The sequence below is a fragment of the Anoplolepis gracilipes genome, chromosome 1 (genome assembly GCF_047496725.1).
Source record: "Anoplolepis gracilipes chromosome 1, ASM4749672v1, whole genome shotgun sequence".
NCBI lineage: Eukaryota > Metazoa > Arthropoda > Insecta > Hymenoptera > Formicidae > Anoplolepis > Anoplolepis gracilipes.
In genome coordinates, this window is record NC_132970.1 from 17,744,548 (window position 1) to 17,762,075 (window position 17,528).

General features: G+C 30.1%; 3 protein-coding genes across 3 annotated transcripts; 1 reads left to right on the forward strand and 2 right to left on the reverse strand.

Annotated features, from left to right (window-relative positions):
- Positions 1–513: 513 nt before the first annotated feature.
- Positions 514–9,175, reverse strand: LOC140664130 (E3 ubiquitin-protein ligase RNF25). The gene is made up of 6 exons (XM_072888911.1): positions 9,016–9,175; positions 8,385–8,456; positions 7,638–7,878; positions 6,659–6,877; positions 6,189–6,503; positions 514–5,800 (listed from the first exon to the last, which is right to left on the reverse strand). The coding sequence occupies exons 1-6, from the start codon at positions 9,039–9,041 to the stop codon at positions 5,615–5,617; spliced, it is 1,059 nt and encodes a 352-aa protein (XP_072745012.1). The 5' UTR covers positions 9,042–9,175; the 3' UTR covers positions 514–5,614.
- A 279-nt stretch (positions 9,176–9,454) lies between these two features.
- On the forward strand, positions 9,455–14,010 carry LOC140663512 (uncharacterized). Its single transcript, XM_072887775.1, has 4 exons — positions 9,455–9,510; positions 11,441–11,535; positions 12,301–12,522; positions 13,653–14,010. Exons 2-4 carry the CDS (start codon positions 11,444–11,446, stop codon positions 14,008–14,010), a joined length of 672 nt encoding a protein of 223 aa, XP_072743876.1. The 5' UTR covers positions 9,455–9,510; positions 11,441–11,443.
- A 242-nt stretch (positions 14,011–14,252) lies between these two features.
- Dsk (Drosulfakinin) lies at positions 14,253–16,696 on the reverse strand. Its single transcript, XM_072896732.1, has 3 exons — positions 16,609–16,696; positions 15,101–15,230; positions 14,253–14,931 (listed from the first exon to the last, which is right to left on the reverse strand). Exons 2-3 carry the CDS (start codon positions 15,226–15,228, stop codon positions 14,751–14,753), a joined length of 309 nt encoding a protein of 102 aa, XP_072752833.1. The 5' UTR covers positions 15,229–15,230; positions 16,609–16,696; the 3' UTR covers positions 14,253–14,750.
- Between the last annotated feature and the right edge of the window lie 832 nt (positions 16,697–17,528).

Consider the following 17,528-nt stretch of genomic DNA (forward strand, 5'->3'; position numbering starts at 1 on the left):
ATCTTATATATAAATAATATCACAATTAAGTGATTATCGATAAATTAATTGTTCAATTAAGAATTTTCTGAAGGGCTGCCTTAATAAAATAGTAATGGATAATATTTATATATACTTATGTTTTTAATATTTCTTAAATCATTTCGTCTCGTAACTATTGAATATTTAATATTCTCTCTCATTTTTGTTTTTTTTTTTTTATAGAGCACTATAAAATTTGCTAAGTGACATAAGAAAATGCACATCTATCAAAGCTGTGAAAAATATTTTTAGATTTAAGATACAAAAAATCTTGATAGATCAAAGTACAAGTGAAAAGATCTAATTGTAAGTAAATTATCTAAACAGTTATATTTATAAGATGAGCAGGATAAGAAGTTTCATGCTAAATGTGTTTAGAGGCTAAAGTTTATGAAAAACCTTAACGCGTAAAAAATATGAGAGAGCAAGTTAGTTTCATATATAAATTCCGTGCTGTGGATAATGGTAGATGTATGACAAAAATAAACAAAAGATTTTTAAATGAGAGTTTAATTGCATGTGTGTTATACATCTTTTTCTTTTTTTTTTTAATCAAAGGAATTATGCATCAATATAACGCATCGCATTGTACAGAAGCTGCGTATACGCGGCAAGCACTCGAATATTGCTTGCACACAGATGTGATATATAAAAACACATGAAAATTGATATAATAAAAAACTAAATAAAAATTATCGCTCTCTTAAAATATCACAGACATGCGTAAAAACGTAAAAGAGAGGAGTAAATAGGTACTCCCTATATATAAAGTCAATCCCTGTGTGTTCTTTTTTTTCTTTCTTTTCTATCTTTTTTTTTCTTTTTTTTCCTTTTAATAATCCAACATTCTTTGGTACTTACAAATAGAGATATAGATCGCAGGAGTAACTTAATTATCTGTCATTATAGAGAGACAGCGTGACTTTTTCCATAATATATTAATAACGTATAAAAATCTTTAAAACTAAATCGGTTCAAATTGTTTTTTATTTGTACTTATTATATTTCCATAAGAATATCAAAGTTTAAAATAAGGCATATTGCTATGTTTGAAACGAATGCTAAAATATTAACTTAAATGATAAGAATCACGCGAGTACATATTTGGAAAGAAATATCATTAGCAAAATTATAAGATCCTATATTTATAATGTAATAAGTTTTAGAATTAAATTATCAATTACTTATTACATGTTTCACACTTTGATGATTTTTTATAGCAATATTAATTTATAAAATACATTTCGAATAAAAGCATTTTGAAAGATATATACAAGAGGAAATTCCAATTTGATGAATGTGTCTTTAACATTTAAAAGAAAAATTTGTCTTGATTGATTATGCGCTATAATGCAAATATAATCAAAACAACAGAAAGATAACACAATTCTTGAAATAATACAATCTTTGTTTCTGAGTATCTTTTTATAATCGTCATCATTAAAATACGATTAGAGTTTATATTGGCCAATAATTTCTCTATATATCATAATTCTTTCTCCTTTTCTTATTTACAGAACAATAAAAAAGATACTAAAACTTATTATTTTTTTATAATGTAATGACAATATTTCTAAAAAATGTTTTTAAAGCAGTTCGCATATATATATATATATATATATATATATCACGAGATTTTTTAAACAATGCTTTTATGCTTAATTTCTTTCTTTTTTTTTTTTAATTTTAATTGTTGCAAAAGCGTCTCATAAATTATACTTTATTAATTATATATGAATATCGCGTAATCTTTAATTCAAGTATGTCTCATTATTCTTTATACAGGGTGTTTCTTGGACGATTAAACTTTAAGAACGTACTCTTTTCATTGTCAGTATAGAACTTATAAACTTGAATGCTTGGAATTGCAATTATTGTTAAAAAATTCATTCCTAAACAAAAATTAAAATTCGGAAGAACAGTGTTTCCAGAATTATATTACATATTTGTCACGATTCTTTTTCATTCTTCAATAAATAGAATACACTCCTAAAGTTTGGCCAATTAATCTCTGAAACACCATCTGTATCTTAAAATGTATGTTAAATTCAGCTATAGCTACTTTCTTGTTTATTTTATCGATGTTTTTTTCTTAAAAATTCAATAGATTTAATTGTAAAAAATAAAACTAGTGTGAATTTTAAATTATATTAAGTGAATCGAATAATTAATTTGGAAGTGGGAAAATTTTAAGTTGCAATCCAAAATTATTCAAATTCTCTAAACTTTCCTTACAATTAGCCTATTACCCTTTTGTAAGTATCACATTCATGTGGAAAAGTTTATACACGAGATTGCTAACAATTTTTCCAATATTATATATATAAATTATATATACATATATATTTTTCATATATACGTATATATATAATATATATTTTTTTATGTAAGTATGGATGTATGTATATATATATATATATGTATATATATATGTATATATATATATATATATATATATATATATGTGTGTGTGTGTAGGAAATATCTACAATAGACGATGCCTTCGTCTCCTTAAAATTATAGTCATGTTTACGCGAAAATATGTAAATCGTACTATATGATGGGTGCGAATGCACTTTACGGAAAGAGGAACTTTACGAAAGAGGAATATAACTTAAAGTAACAGAATTAGTTCTTAGCTGTGTATGTAACACGAGATGCTTGTCCTGTTTTGTTCGAATTCGACATGATCAGTAGGCTTCACTCTTTTTTCTTCTTTTTTTTATCACAAATTTCCTACGCTTGTCGATCACAGACACTTCGAGTATAAATTCAAAGTGTGAGCGTCGATGAAGAGGGATCTTCTCTAAAAAAGTTTTATTTTTAATATCTCAATTTGCAAAATGCGTATCCGACGATTTTCAGATATGCCATATACTTTCTTCATGAGCGAAACGTGAATATTAAATGGCACAATTCATGTATATAGTGTGTTCTAAAGATTGCAAGTGTCGCTCAAAGTTGCTTTTCAGATGTCACATTTCCAAAAATTCTTCAAATTTGTTTGCTGTTCCTCTGTCAAAATTTTCGCATACAAATAATAAATTGTTGTACCCGATTAGTCGAAATTCTATAAATCAATTGGAGCTGGATATGATTGCATGAGAAATAATCTCCGCGATGACAATAAAAGGAATGAGAGACTTAATTGTACCGAATAAATAAATCAAACAAATCATAATTATTGTTATTGTAATGTAAAATTGTTTGCATTCAAAATTATTAATGTTTTTAATAAAGTGCTTTTTTATTACAGTGCGCGAAAAAGGAACACGATAAAAACACATTGGAAAAAAATCAATTAATATTAACAGATATATATTATTTATATATTAATAGGTTTGATATAATCCACATGTACCTGATAACAAGGAAAAAATATTTGAACTTAAATCATTTCAATAAGAGACTTTAAAGAATTTTACATTCCAATGTATACGGAAATAAAATAATACGGATAGATTCCAAAAAAGCTATTTTACTACGAGAAGACTATTCACGAAGGAGATAAATGAAAAAAGATAGATAATGGAGGAACACAACTTTTGGAAAAAGAGTCACTTATTATCAAACGAAAAAGTGACTCTTTCTAGACTAAAAGCAACAATAAAAAGATTAACACTGCAACTTTTAGGACACTCTATACATTTTCGACAATTGTAATTGCATAAGTCAAACAGGAATTGAAATTGATATAATTTCACCGAGTTCTACATTTTAATGTAGACTCACCAAAGTTATAGCAATTACAATTTACAATGTGTCACGTAATATATCGTATATTAAGCGTAATAAATGGTATCCGTTAATTTTGATTATGTTAGATTCATACTAATGTATAAAATATCTTTGTTTCCATGCAATTTTTGATTGCTTAATTTTTCTCGTAACACACTGTCGCACGAGGTAGAGTAGCGAAATATATTTCTCGCATTGTTATGTTTTTTTAATATTGTCGTCCGATTGTGTCCATTTAAAAGAAATGGAGAAGTTGGATATACATTTATGCAGATTGTCTTTAGATTAAACAATAAATATTTTATGTGCAGATTATTTGACAAATTCAACGTTTTTAATAAACGGATTGAAAAAAAGAACAAAAAAAAATAAAATTTTCTTGTTATGAGTTTCTAAAATTTCATTTGCAGAAACATGTTTTTATCTTTTATACCAATATCTTGGTAATTATTATTTCATACTTCTAATCTTCGCTTCGAAATATAATAAATCGTATTTCTGAAAAGAAAACGACTTACCAAGAAAAAATCGATAATTCATTGAAAGAAAAAAAAAAAAAAATCTGTATTTGAAATATTTCGTGCTAAATCTCGAACGCCCTGTATTTTTAATAGTAAAATAGTCACGTTTTTTAAGGATATTTCCTTAGTAGATTTAGCGTTAAATGTGATTATCTGGTTTTAAACTTTGCTTCTTTAATATGAAGAATGTGTTTTTTATTAACAGGAGAATAAGATAATCAAATGTAATGCTAAATATACATGAGAAATATTGAGCGTTCATTTGCAGACATAATTGGAGAGACGACAAAATCAAAAAAAGATAATCATCGCGGATGAAATTGAGTAATCTTCCCGTACTCGCGGCAGTGAATATAAAGTTAGCGTGTGACATTTGAACCATCGGTTCTTCTCGTCTTGCAAAACTACATCGCTTTAAGATCGCTTTAAGATGCATTTTTATCTCCTGTATCGCTGACAAGTTAAATTACTTCTCGAGAATCTGTTTTCTATTTTCTTAGAAATTTGTGACTTGATAAAATTCTAATAAGACACAATAGTTATGCATCATTGTGTATACGTAAATCTATTTTCACATATACAGAATGTTTAAAAATTCGTGATACAAACTTTTGTAGTACATTAGAATAACAGAATATCTTAGTAAACATTTTATCCAAAAAGCAATATTTTCAAATTATAAAAAAAAGTTTTACTTTATTTTATAGAAGATGTTTGAACATATAATACTGATTGTGAGACACACAGTATGTATAAATAACATGTAATAAAATATAAATAATATGTAATAATACGTAATAAACACTCTGTAGACGCGAGCTTTATAAATGCGGATGATAAAGTCCGCACATATCATTTTCAATTCTGTTTAATGTTCAAAATCTTCCTACATTTAACAGGGTTTTGCGAAAAAATCGAGAAGAGGACCGATAGGTTCTCGAATGTCACGAGATCCCGCGTGAAATAAAGAATAAAGAAAGAGAAATGAGAGGAACTAAGGCGAAACAATATCAACTACTTTGTACGATTGCGGATCGTTCGCGGAAGAAAGAGCACCACGGCTTCGATCTACGTAGACAGTCCAGACGGAAAATCGCGACGCATCCCATCGCCGCCATGACAACGACGGCAACGATAATGGGGATACTGCCGTCGAACAACGACACCTATAAGTTTATTATCGCGGTGAGACTACTCGAGGATAGACAGTCACCGTATATTACACTGACGTATATTATGCTACTAATGCTAATCAGAATATTGTATACACTTAGCGAAAGATCGAAGAGAGTATCAGACCAGACTCGAGCAGCGACCTTGTTACGAGCCCATTGTCATCTGGGAGTAGATTCCGCTTGTCTAACTCTGTCAAAGTGGCGTCGGTAATGGGCTCGACCGCGACCTCGGTGTCGGTGGCCGTGATTGTGATTGTTGTGCCCGTGATTATGTTGCATCTGACGCGGTTGATATTGCGAATTATGGTTGTTCTGGGCCTGATGGTGCGTCGACTGCTTCGAGTGCTGCGGACGACAAGAGAGAACGCTCATTTGACAGAAGTCGACAGAAAATTTAAAAAGGTGTTACTAAATGAGAAAATTATTAATAATAATCAGTCCACTTTCTGTCTCGCAAATTAGCGAAGTTTACTTACTGTTTCGTCTGTTCCAGTTGCTTCAAAAATAATATTATTACGTTTTCATGTTAAAATGTTTTTAGGTTTTGGACGAAATCTTTTTTTACAGATCTGATCATTTCTGAATAAAAACTTTATTGTGTTTAAAATTAAGCGGACACTCACAGCAAAACTATCTATCTATTTTCTTCTTTTTTTTCATATGGCTTAATATATATATATAAATTTTTTTCTTTTTTATTTTTTCGATCGTTGAAGCGTGGTTGATTACTCACCACCTGAGGAACCGATTGCACAGTAGTGGTATTCGAATACGCGTTCAAGCTCGTGCCAGGTGGGCTGACCTCTTCCGTAGCGACGGCGGGATCGTCCTCCGTCCTTACTAGCATCTTGACACCCTCGGCCTCCAGATCGATTATACCACCTCGTTGCTGCTGCCGTAGATACAGAGCGGCCATTTGTTTCTGGAGTTCCCTCAACTCGGCGGTGACAGAGAAATCGGTGGCGGCTTCAACGTCGATCGGTGGCGGAGCCGACCATAAACTCTCGACGTCGCAATTGATCGATTCCCGGCAAACTGGACATATAGCCTGAAGAATAAATAAATGAGGTATGAATTAATATTAATATAAACATAAAACATAAAAGAGAGAAAGAAAAAAATATTTTGCAAACATTACAATATTGACGGATGAAATAAAATCATTACTTAGTAACATGTTTTATTTACATGATATAAACGTACTTGAAACTTGTTTGTGGTATCCTGCTGCCACTGTGGTAACTTTTCTTGTTCTTCCCTATAATATCTCTCGGCAGCGGCAACGTGTGCTGCCAGACAGTGCGAATGAAAGTAATGATAGCATTCTGTTTTCGTAAATTCATCCCCTTCCCGGAAGCCATATAAACAGACGGCGCACTGATCGGTAGGAAGATTGCTCCTCGTCAAGTGTTCTCGTATTAACTAAATTATTACCTTATTATCATTATATGTATCAGTATCATAATATAATAATTCATTATTTTTAATTTTTAATTTTTATTTTTTATTATTATTTCTTTATTATTAATTCACAGTATTAATAATTTATTTATAATCAATTATTATTTCTTCATAATTATACAATATTAGTATTTCATATATAATTGCATATATAATTAAAGAATTATGCAAAAATCTAACTAAAGAAATTAATGATTTTTATACACAAATAGTTTTTTAAATAGTAAATTTTGTTCAGATAATAATGTTCAGATACATATTTATGTGTGTGTGGAAAGAGTAATTATTAATATTTTAATATATTATATGTTCAGACTATGAGAACATAAAAACAAATATATATCTAAACAATTATATAACTAAATATATAAAAGATGCCCAATATTTTTCCATTAAAAAGTGGAAATTGGTGAAGAATTCTTTAAAAGAAATTTTATAGGAATTTGTATACACAAATTTTCTTATCTCTTCTTTTTTATAAAAATATAAAAAGAGAATTATATTTCTCTTTGTTTGTTTTTATTTTTTTGAAGATGTTTATACAGGTTTTATTGTTCATCAAAAATATACTCTCTTGAAATCTCAATTTATAAACAAAAAATTTTGAAGAGTATCCAGATACTAAATAGGCTTGTTACCATTATTTTTTAAAACCGTGTTATGATGAAAGATAAATTGTCGATAAAAATAAAAATAAAAAGCTGATAGGATAATTCCTCACCTCAATCAACTCAAACATGACTGGCTGACCTATAAAGTCTTTGCATTTGGCCTCCGCGTCGGATTGCATCAGCTTCACCGTGTCTTCGTCCAATCCTCTTGGATTTCTCAGACTGATAGCCGGCGAGACATCCGGGTAGCCCGAGAGTAATCGAACGATCAAGGTGACACAAACATATTGGGATTGTGAATCCTCACCAGTTGATGGGAACAATATCGTCTCGATACACTCCGGTTCTCCTCTGCACAAATATAAATTACTATTAGAAACAGCAGAGTTAATTAATTTTAAATTACCTAACCAAGAACATGATATAATTTTCAACATTCTAGATATATATTATAAATAAATTGTAATAGTAAATTATTAAAGAGATTAGTTACATATATATAGATATATTAAAACCTACATATATATAAAAAAATCTATAGGGGAATATAAAATAATAAAATATATATTTTTAGAAAAGAAAAATTAATTTAATAGCATACAAAAATAAAATCTCTCTAATATAATTATTTTTGAAAAATAGAACAATTTAAAAAATATAGTTATTCATTGATGGAAATTTATTATAATGTCTGAACAAAATATATAATATACATACATAATATAATCAATAAAATTTATTTTAATATTAATATTTTTTATTTAAAACAAAACTATAATAATTATAAATTGCAAGAATATGTAACAATCTTATTAAATATATACCATATATATATATATATAAATTTTTATATATACCTATCATTTTCCTTAATGTTGAGCTCATTATCCAGTAAGATTGCTTTCAATGCCTCAATTTCATCAGTAACTCTGTAAAAATCAAAAATATGAAAATAATTATGTTTGAATAGTCTTAATTTTTTTATAAAGTCAGCTGATCAAACCTATTATTAGAAAAAATTATACAGCTAAAGTGTCATATAATTTAAGATTTATAAAAACATATATATTTATTTACGTACACTTTTATTTAGGCGAATAAAATAAATTGTTTGAAACATACCTGTTTGCTTCCTACTTTTCATTTCTCATGTACAATGCTTATATATTTGCGTAATATTTTTTAAATAAATGTATGTTAACAAAAAAATAATTATAGAAAAGATGGCAACAGAATAATTATATTAACGAGTCTGTACAAACATATGTTGCAAACCGATATATGTACCGATACATGGGGAGGCTTAAAAAAAAAAAAAAAAAAAAAGAGCCGATGGAACAGGACCTAAGGGACGTAAGGAGAATATTTTTTGGGAAAACCGAGATGAAAGAGGGACTCGATCGCGAGAGTGACAGCGTCGCAAATTCCAGAGTCAACAGCGATCACTTTATGCCAATTATCGATGATTATATCTCCGACGATAGTTACCGTTCGTCCACTATCACGTCCGACATCGTTCCTCGTCGGATAGATATCACCGAATAAGCCGCGTATCTCTCCAAAGGATGATTCTTCGTCGCGGATAACCACTCGACTCGCGAAAGCGTCAAATAAATGCACGTCAATATTGAAATCCTTCTGCTAGCACAGCCGACCGCGAGCGGATCCGATTGGCGGATCCGTCGATCGCCCGTTCGCCAATCGTCGCTCACTCGACGACGGGCAGCGAGCCAATGGCCAGACGCCGTTGCATGCGCTCCCTACATCTGTTGCGCAACGAGTTTGTCGAACGCGCCGATTGGCTATCAAACGGGGAATTTCTAGGGCTTTTCCGTAGTAGCCAATCAGCGCGTCGACGAAGTTTGCCTTATGACAAATGTAATACAGCCCTAAGCTACGAGTGTCACGTGACCACGTAGTGGGAAGAAAGGAACTACAGCGCGAAAAGAGAATTCCGGTTTACGATGGCACAAGTCTGAGAAGGTAAGCTTATTATAAGCTCTTCAAATATATGTATATACGTTTTTATTAGAGCCATATGTTAGATATGTCAGATGGAAAAATGGTGATTCTGGAAGTGAAGGCACAGTTCCGATTATTCGAAATAACTGTGCTGTAGATATTTCAGGATGAGAAAATAATATTATACATATAAATATTGTAATATGAATTCTTATGACTCGTCATTAAAATAACGCGTAAATACATATATTTATGACTCTTGTACATTATTTTATTTTTTTCCGTGCCTGTGGCCCATGTGCCACCGGCCGATGTACATACGATTATTTTCTCTGTCCACCATAAGACCTTTACCGTGCCGAAGACCATCCATAAAGTCACCCTCGTACCAACAATCGTTGTTCCACTCCAGGAAACCTCTCCCTTGAATCTTATTATGTTCAAACTGACCCTGTATAATTTTCTTTTATTTATTATTCCTAATTAAATTCTCAATTCTTTACGTTAATAAATATTTTATTTCAAACTCAAAGACATATGTAAAGTCAATTCAATTTTAAAATTATCCGCTTAAATATATAAAACAAATTTCGAAATATATTTTATTAATAACATATAATTTAAAAAATTTTCAAAGTTTTATATCACATCGTAATTTTTATTAAATATATATATATATATATATATATTTCTCGATACCTTATAGTGCACACCATTGTGCCATCTGTATGTTCCTTCGCCCTCCATCATCTTTCTACTAATGCGACCGCAATAAGAATTTTTGTTGTAGAATTTTATATTTGCAAATTCATCGGGCAATAAAAGTTTCCAGGATGGATTGATTATTTTATCTTCTTCTTCTTCTTCTTCTTTCTTAATAAATGAATCATTGCTTTTGTCACTTATCTCTTTACTTTCCTCAATAATTTCAGCATCATCTTTGTTCACAAATGATTTTTTCCGCAAGAAATATCCGTCCCATCTATGTACATGTTGATCAGATTAAATAATATAGATAATTTTATATTAATTTTTTAAATCAGTATAATTACTCAGTGACGAGAACCGAAAGTATATCTTTATACATTGAATAAATAAACTCTTCTTTAGCTGTATATTTGCGACGTTTTTCAGCCAAAATATCCTCAAAGGGTAATTCTTCTTCCGTAATCTTATCAGTTTCCATCAAGACTACATCTTCCTTTTCATGCAAATCTTCCGCTTCATGCTCTTCATCTTCCGTTTCATTACGAGTTAACAATTCCGTTTTCTTTCTGCATTTACGTAAAATTTCTTTTTGCAACGCTTTCATATCCAATTCTCTTATTTCATATTCCATGTTATCGTTTAATTAATGTGTAATAATAATATTTAATATTTATTGCGCTATCTATCTATATATAATAATATTTAATTAATAATAAATTTCTATTTATCTAATAACAATATGAATTTGCTCTTATTGAAAATTTCTTTTGAAATAAAAAGGAAAAACATGAAAAATATTTATGAAAATTGTACATGTAACATAACACTATATTCACACAACAGTCGGAAAAATGACATAATAGAATTATTAAGTTATTATGCCTTTATAGATGCAAAAGTTATTTAATGATTATTAATAATCTCTTTTTACATTTGATTTACGTAAAAAATACATATATATGATATATAAAATGCTGAAAAAGAAGGTAAATAAGAGACTGTATATTGAATAATTCTCATCAGATATTTTAAAAACATTAATTTTATCTTTCAAAACTTTTGAAATTTTAATTTATCTTATAACAAAAATTCTTCACACATATATTTTAAATAAATCTCTCCGTTATATTTATATTATTATAGCGCTGGAAACTTTTTTCGAGTTACATACCTGTTTATTAGAAATTTTGCTAATTTCTTTTTCTTTTGAAGTTTTCGTACTAATATTTTTTTCTCGTTGCAGTTTATGTCATCTTGCAATGATGAAGACGAGGAAATTGAACCTATCGTTTTCCACGTTCCAGCAGTGTACAGTGATAAAGTCAAGATTCACGATTGGTAAATGTTGTGACATTTTTTAAAATTTTTACTAAAAAGAAATATGGTTTAATGATCAAAAGTTGCGTAAAGATAAGCGTGGGAAAAATTTCGGAGCATTTAAAATCATTTAATCTCGCTTTATGACATTTTTTTTCTAAGAATTTTAAAGATGCACAGTTGCATAGAAATTCGTGTAATAAATTTTCTTAATTCTCTCTTTTTGTTTTTTGTTTTTTTTTTTTGCAAATGAAAACAAATCTTTTAGGAAGGTTTCTTTTTTATCCGAATCTCTTCTATTATAAATTAACTTTGGAATGATAACTGCGTGTGCCACTTGCACAAACAGATCGCGACGGAAGTTACATACACATGCAAGCGTATCGCACATGCACTTTAATGGAAATGAGGGGGAGTTAGGACAACACAGAAATCATGCGATTGTTATTCGTAGCAACGCGCTTTATTTCACGAATCTTACAAGAATACGTTTGTATTGCATATCATTATTTGCCAGCAATCATAACATTTTAGCGTTGTCTGATAAAAAAACAACTCTGCATCATCTAGATAAATCTTTATTATTCAGAAGGAATGAAGAAGTGAGTTTTATTATTTAATCTAGTAATATTCAGAATGAAATGCTACATTAAATTGAATCATAATATTACTGAATTCTCTGGAACATTAGTAAATAAAATTAGTTTTTTTTAACCATTTTTTTAGATAACACCGAAAAAACGGCTATAAAATTTCTTTCTCAATTTTGAAATCATTGATTAACAGGCAGGTGAAGTTTTTGTCCGAGCCCAGAGATAATGTGGATATATTTCCACCGAAGGGAAACCTTTACAAATCTTCGTATCGAAGATTCGGTCTGGAGGACGAAGGCACTGGAATTTCGGAGACACAGGCCATGTTGTCGCAGATCGAGATGAGAGACGAGTACGAGCCGATTACTTATCCACGACGCAGTTTACTCACGATGCAATCGCTGGCTTCGGCGGAGTATGTATTTTTATACTTGAAAAGTATCAGGCAAACTGAAAAGCTTTTCGAAATTTAAAAATGAATTACCTTGGCATTGCAAGGAAAAATAATTAGTATAAGAAGTTGTTTATTTATTAATAGAAAGAAAAAGAGAGAGTCTCTAGATATCTTTTTCTTTAACGGGTTACACCTAGTCATAACGGAGGAAAAATGGTGTTTTTAATGAATTTTTTTTTCCTTAAGCAATGAATTTTTTTTACAATTTATTTTTTATTTTATAATACAATATTTGGACTTAAGTTTAATGTATTTATACTTTCAAAAATTTCAAAATATTTTGAATTATGGCCGCTCTCCCGATGAGTCTTTTTTTGTGCTTTGCGGTGACCACTGTAGTTTAAAATTGGCTCATTTAAAATGAAATTATTTTGCGGTTATTAATTGAAAAATATACATTCTAGAGACTGGACTGGTTTTATGAAAAATTATTTTTTTTCAAAATGGTGGCTGTCTGAAGAAAAAGTTCGATTTTCATCTTAAAAAAAGGATTGTTTTTTGTTGATAAAAAAGGAAAAAAGCAATATAAAAAAAAAATCCTTCGTCCAGTCTCTGCATAAGTATATAAGAAATAAGTTCATAAAATTTGAAGAGAATCGATTCAGTAGTTTTTGCGTAATCGTGGTCACTGATTTGAAAAATGCACTTTTGAGAAAAACGCGTTTAAAGTTTTGTGTTGTAATTACAGTAAGATACTTATTAGTTTTTTTAAACTTACGTAGAATCATCTATTCCAGCACCAGATCAGCATAAAATTTTAAACACATATTTTCGAGACATTGTACTTTATGAAAATAAAAAAATGCGATTTTTCGAGTTTGAATGACTAGATGTAACCCCTTAATATTATTATCTGTAATTCAATATTAGCAATTATAACAATTTATTGTTTTTTTATTTGTTTTCTATTTGTTACATTTGTGTGAAGATTTTATGATATATTTGTCTTAAAAAATTTACAAAAGATATATTTCGATTATTCATATAAATTTCTTTCACAGACAATGATCAAATCACAAGCTGTAGTTTATTAATAATTAAATAATATTAATAATTAAAACAATGATAGAGCGTGACGTAACATTTTCTAGGAAGGATTACGAGGAAAAGGAATTAAAATTAATCGACATTCTGTTGGATCCCGTGGCAATTTGTCAGATGGATTATCGCACTAGTATGAGTAGAGATTATCGTTCGCCTTATCCTCCGAAACCGAAGCCACCACCATCGCCGCCGCCATCAGAGCCGTGGCTATTAAATCGACGTACCATCGGTTACAGTTCTCAAGACTTGGAGAATCGTTGCGGATACCACACATTTCTAGACGACAACATGGATCTTCATCAGAGAATAGCAGAATTGAAAATGAGCAAAAATAAATTGTACGAAAATTGTACAAAATTCAATGATAACTATGATAAACGACAGGTAAATTCCATTGATGACTGATATAAATTAAACATATTATGTAAATATATAACTTTTGCTTCTCGTTTTATCAAATGGATTTACATCCCAACAATATAAGTCTTCAAAGTAAACGAAGAAGAATATACTATCTATTCAAAAATTATCTGAATAACTTAGTATTAGTAGTAGTATTTGAATAAATATAAGTTAGAATATTTTTAATGAACTAGGGATACATATAAATAACGTGCAAAATGAACAAAATGATTTTCTCTTTATTAGTCAGAAAAATAAGATGTTTAAGAATTAACAAAATATTTTTTTGGCGAGTTGAGAGCTAATTTTTATTCTTACGCGTCATTGTTATCCTAGACCTAATATATTTTAAAGCAACAAAGGAAGCTAGAGAACTGAATAATTTGTGATTAATCTTTTAATAATACTTATATAATTTCTTTCTTTTCACAGATTGTTAACGTGGAATTAGCCCATCTTTGTAACAAATTGAAGCATTGTCGATGTTTTTTCTAAGAATTATAGAACAACACGATTTTGCAAAATCGTATCTAAAATAATCATAATTACAAATTAAATTACAGGTATTAAAAATAGCAGATTAATTTGCGGCGTAAACGTAGAACACAAAGAAACTGAAGAGAAGGTAAAATAACGAGGCACGGTCGTGTAATAGCTGCAATGTAAAATATATTCTATCTACATCTTGGCACTAGAATATGTGCACGATCTACGATCTAGAGAGAATCCGGCTTGGTAGCGTTTTATTCGATGTTTCTGCCGAATCGCGGATGTCCGTATTCCTCATTGTCGCCGTTGGACCGCTTGCCGAATCTCATGTGGCCGTAATCGTCCAGCTGCTGGCGTTTGCTGAGTCGCAGATTGTCCTCATCCTCGCCGACGAGGTCCTCCACGAGGTCCTTCACGAGACCTTCCACGGCGTATCTGCAATAAAACGCACATTAATATAGCTAGAATACTATAGATGATTTATATCTTGATTTTCAATCCTCAAAAGTCACACTGATAAGTGTATCTTATGTTCATCATGTCTTTCTTCGATTTTACTTTTACGTACATTTATTGTCATTATTATTTATTGCATAGTAATTACCCGTAGATATGTGGATGATTTCCTAAATTGCGATGCATACTGGGAATCAATCTCGGAGCTGCTTTACATTTTCCGCAGAGCAGCCATACGACTGCGATCATGTAGGATAGTGCAAGAGTCAGATTCATGTCTGTAATCGTTTAACAATTTTCCGTTTTTTATTGCCAAGATAAGTCGTCAATAAATATATATTTCTTTTCGTAATAGAAATGATCAAGGTAATCACGTAAATTTACACAAGTCGAGCTACACTTCTTATTTTCTCTATAATTAATTACACACACGCACATACCTATAAAAAAACATTAAAATATCTAAATAGAAATACAATTACGTTATAATTAAAAATACTTGTAACTTGTGTTTAGATACATATAATTATAAATTTCGAAAGAAATTAATTCTCACGCTTCAGTATTTTACTGACAATCCGTAAATTCGTTTTGATTCAAATGTTTTGGTATTTAAGAAAAAATTTCTAAATAAAAGAAGCTGCGTTGGTTCCGGGATAGTAAACACAATAAGTGCTTTATCGCTTATTACAAACGGGACAAAATTAATGAAAAAACCGTAATAAAGCAACAGATGAGACAGATAACAAATTTACAAGCTATTTAAACTAAAAAAAAAGATACATTTAATATACATAATAATAATAAAAATAAAACTTGTTCGAGAGATTAAGGGGTTACACCTAGTCATAACGAAGGAAAAATGGTGTTTTTAATGAATTTTTTTTTCCTTAAGCAATAAATTTTTTTTGCAATTTATTTTTTATTTTATAATACAGTACTTGGACTTAATTTTAGTGTATTTACATTTTAAAAAATTTCAAAATATTTTGAATTATGGCCGCTCTCCCAATGGGTCTTTTTTTGTGCTTTGCGGTGACCACTGTAGTTTGGAATTGACTCACTTGAAATGAAATTTTTTTGCGGTTATTAATTGAAAAATATACACTCTAAAGACTGGACTGGTTTTATGAAAAATTATTTTTTTTTAAATGGTGGCTGCCTGAAGAAAAAGTTCGATTTTCATCTTAAAAAAAGGATTGTTTTTTGTTGATAAAAAAGGAAAAAAGCAATATAAAAAAAAATCCTTTGTCCAGTCTCTGCATAAGTATATAAGAAATAAGTTCACAAAATTTGAAGAGAATCGATTCAGTAGTTTTTGCGTAATCCTGGTCACCGATTTAAAAAATGCACTTTTGAGAAAAATGCGTTTAAAGTTTTGTATTGTAATTACAGTAAGATACTTATTCTTTTTTTAAACTTACATAGAATCATCTATTCCAGCACCAGATCAACATAAAATTTTAAACACATATTTTCGAGACATTGTACTTTATGAAATTGAAAATGAAAATAAAATGCGATTTTTCGAATTTTATGACTAGGTGCAATCCCTTAATTTAAAATCGCGAGACCCGCGCGCGCCGAAATCTTTCGCGAATTAATAAAAAAACCGCGGTCGAAGAGATCTTCCAAAATATCCTTATGTCCGCTTACCTGCGTACTGGACGTCGAGAAAATCGGCGATGGAGTGTACGGTGCGCGCCGCGATGGCTTTTTATATCGCGGCCAACTTTTGCATTCATCCCCCCGGTTGGAAAAGCGACGTGATGGTAAAAAAAAAGTACGACGGCGCTGAATTTTAATTCACGCAACGCCGCGCGCACTGATAAACAATTTTCTTCTCTCAGACGAACATCACGCCTCCGCCGTTCAATATTCCGCGATGTTACGCGCGTCGATGATTGGCAGGGCACCGGCTAAACCGATTACCGATGTCATGTCGCGGCTCTTCTGTACCTTTCTGCCGGAGAAAATCGGACATTAAAATCCACCCTTTCTCTCCCTTTCTTTCTCCTCGGGAGAAAAGAAGTGTAGGCAGCGTAAGTTGATAAATAACAATGCGAACAACTATGTTCACCTGTCGATTCGCATAGTTTTTCTCGATTAAAAAGTCAAGACGCTGACGAGAAACGAGCGGTATATTTTGCCCATAATTGGTGCTAATTAGTGAAATGAAATATTTTACAAGAGTTTTACTTTACAGGTACGTACTTAATCAGAATTTTAATTATTGTTTCAATAAGCAATTCAACTAAGAGTTTTGTTTATTTAAAAAGATGTAATTATCTACAGATTAGTTTTTTACTTTTAATTGCATTATCTTTTAATTTATTGAGATTTAATTTATTTCTGAAATCGATTTTTCCTCAGCAAAAATATCGGGACTTTCTTATTAAATTTCTTTTTTGTGCATTATTTCAACCTAAAATTATAATTCTACGAAAGTAGAACTTGTTGAAAAAACTGAGAAAGTCTTTATTTTATTTCTGTTGGCTTCTCTTCTGAAACTTAATTTATTGAAAGTTAATTGCAGGGTCGATTTTTTTTTTCTTTAATTAAATTTATTTATCAAT

Excerpts from the sequence above, each read along its gene's own strand:
- LOC140664130 (XM_072888911.1), bottom strand. The coding sequence starts at position 9,041 with ATGTCGGACGTGATAGTGGACGAACG. Across the intron at positions 6,504-6,658 it reads ATACCACAAACAAGTTTCAA|GCTATATGTCCAGTTTGCCG; the intron begins GTACGTTTATAT and ends TTTATTCTTCAG. Across the intron at positions 5,801-6,188 it reads TGCAATCGGTTCCTCAGGTG|CACTCGAAGCAGTCGACGCA; the intron begins GTGAGTAATCAA and ends TGTCGTCCGCAG.
- Dsk (XM_072896732.1), bottom strand. The coding sequence starts at position 15,228 with ATGAATCTGACTCTTGCACTATCCTACATGATCGCAGTCGTATGGCTG. Across the intron at positions 14,932-15,100 it reads AATCATCCACATATCTACGG|ATACGCCGTGGAAGGTCTCG; the intron begins GTAATTACTATG and ends GTTTTATTGCAG.
- LOC140663512 (XM_072887775.1), top strand. The coding sequence starts at position 11,444 with ATGTCATCTTGCAATGATGAAGACGAGGAAATTGAACCTATCGTTTTC. Across the intron at positions 11,536-12,300 it reads AAAGTCAAGATTCACGATTG|GCAGGTGAAGTTTTTGTCCG; the intron begins GTAAATGTTGTG and ends ATTGATTAACAG. Across the intron at positions 12,523-13,652 it reads CAATCGCTGGCTTCGGCGGA|GAAGGATTACGAGGAAAAGG; the intron begins GTATGTATTTTT and ends AACATTTTCTAG.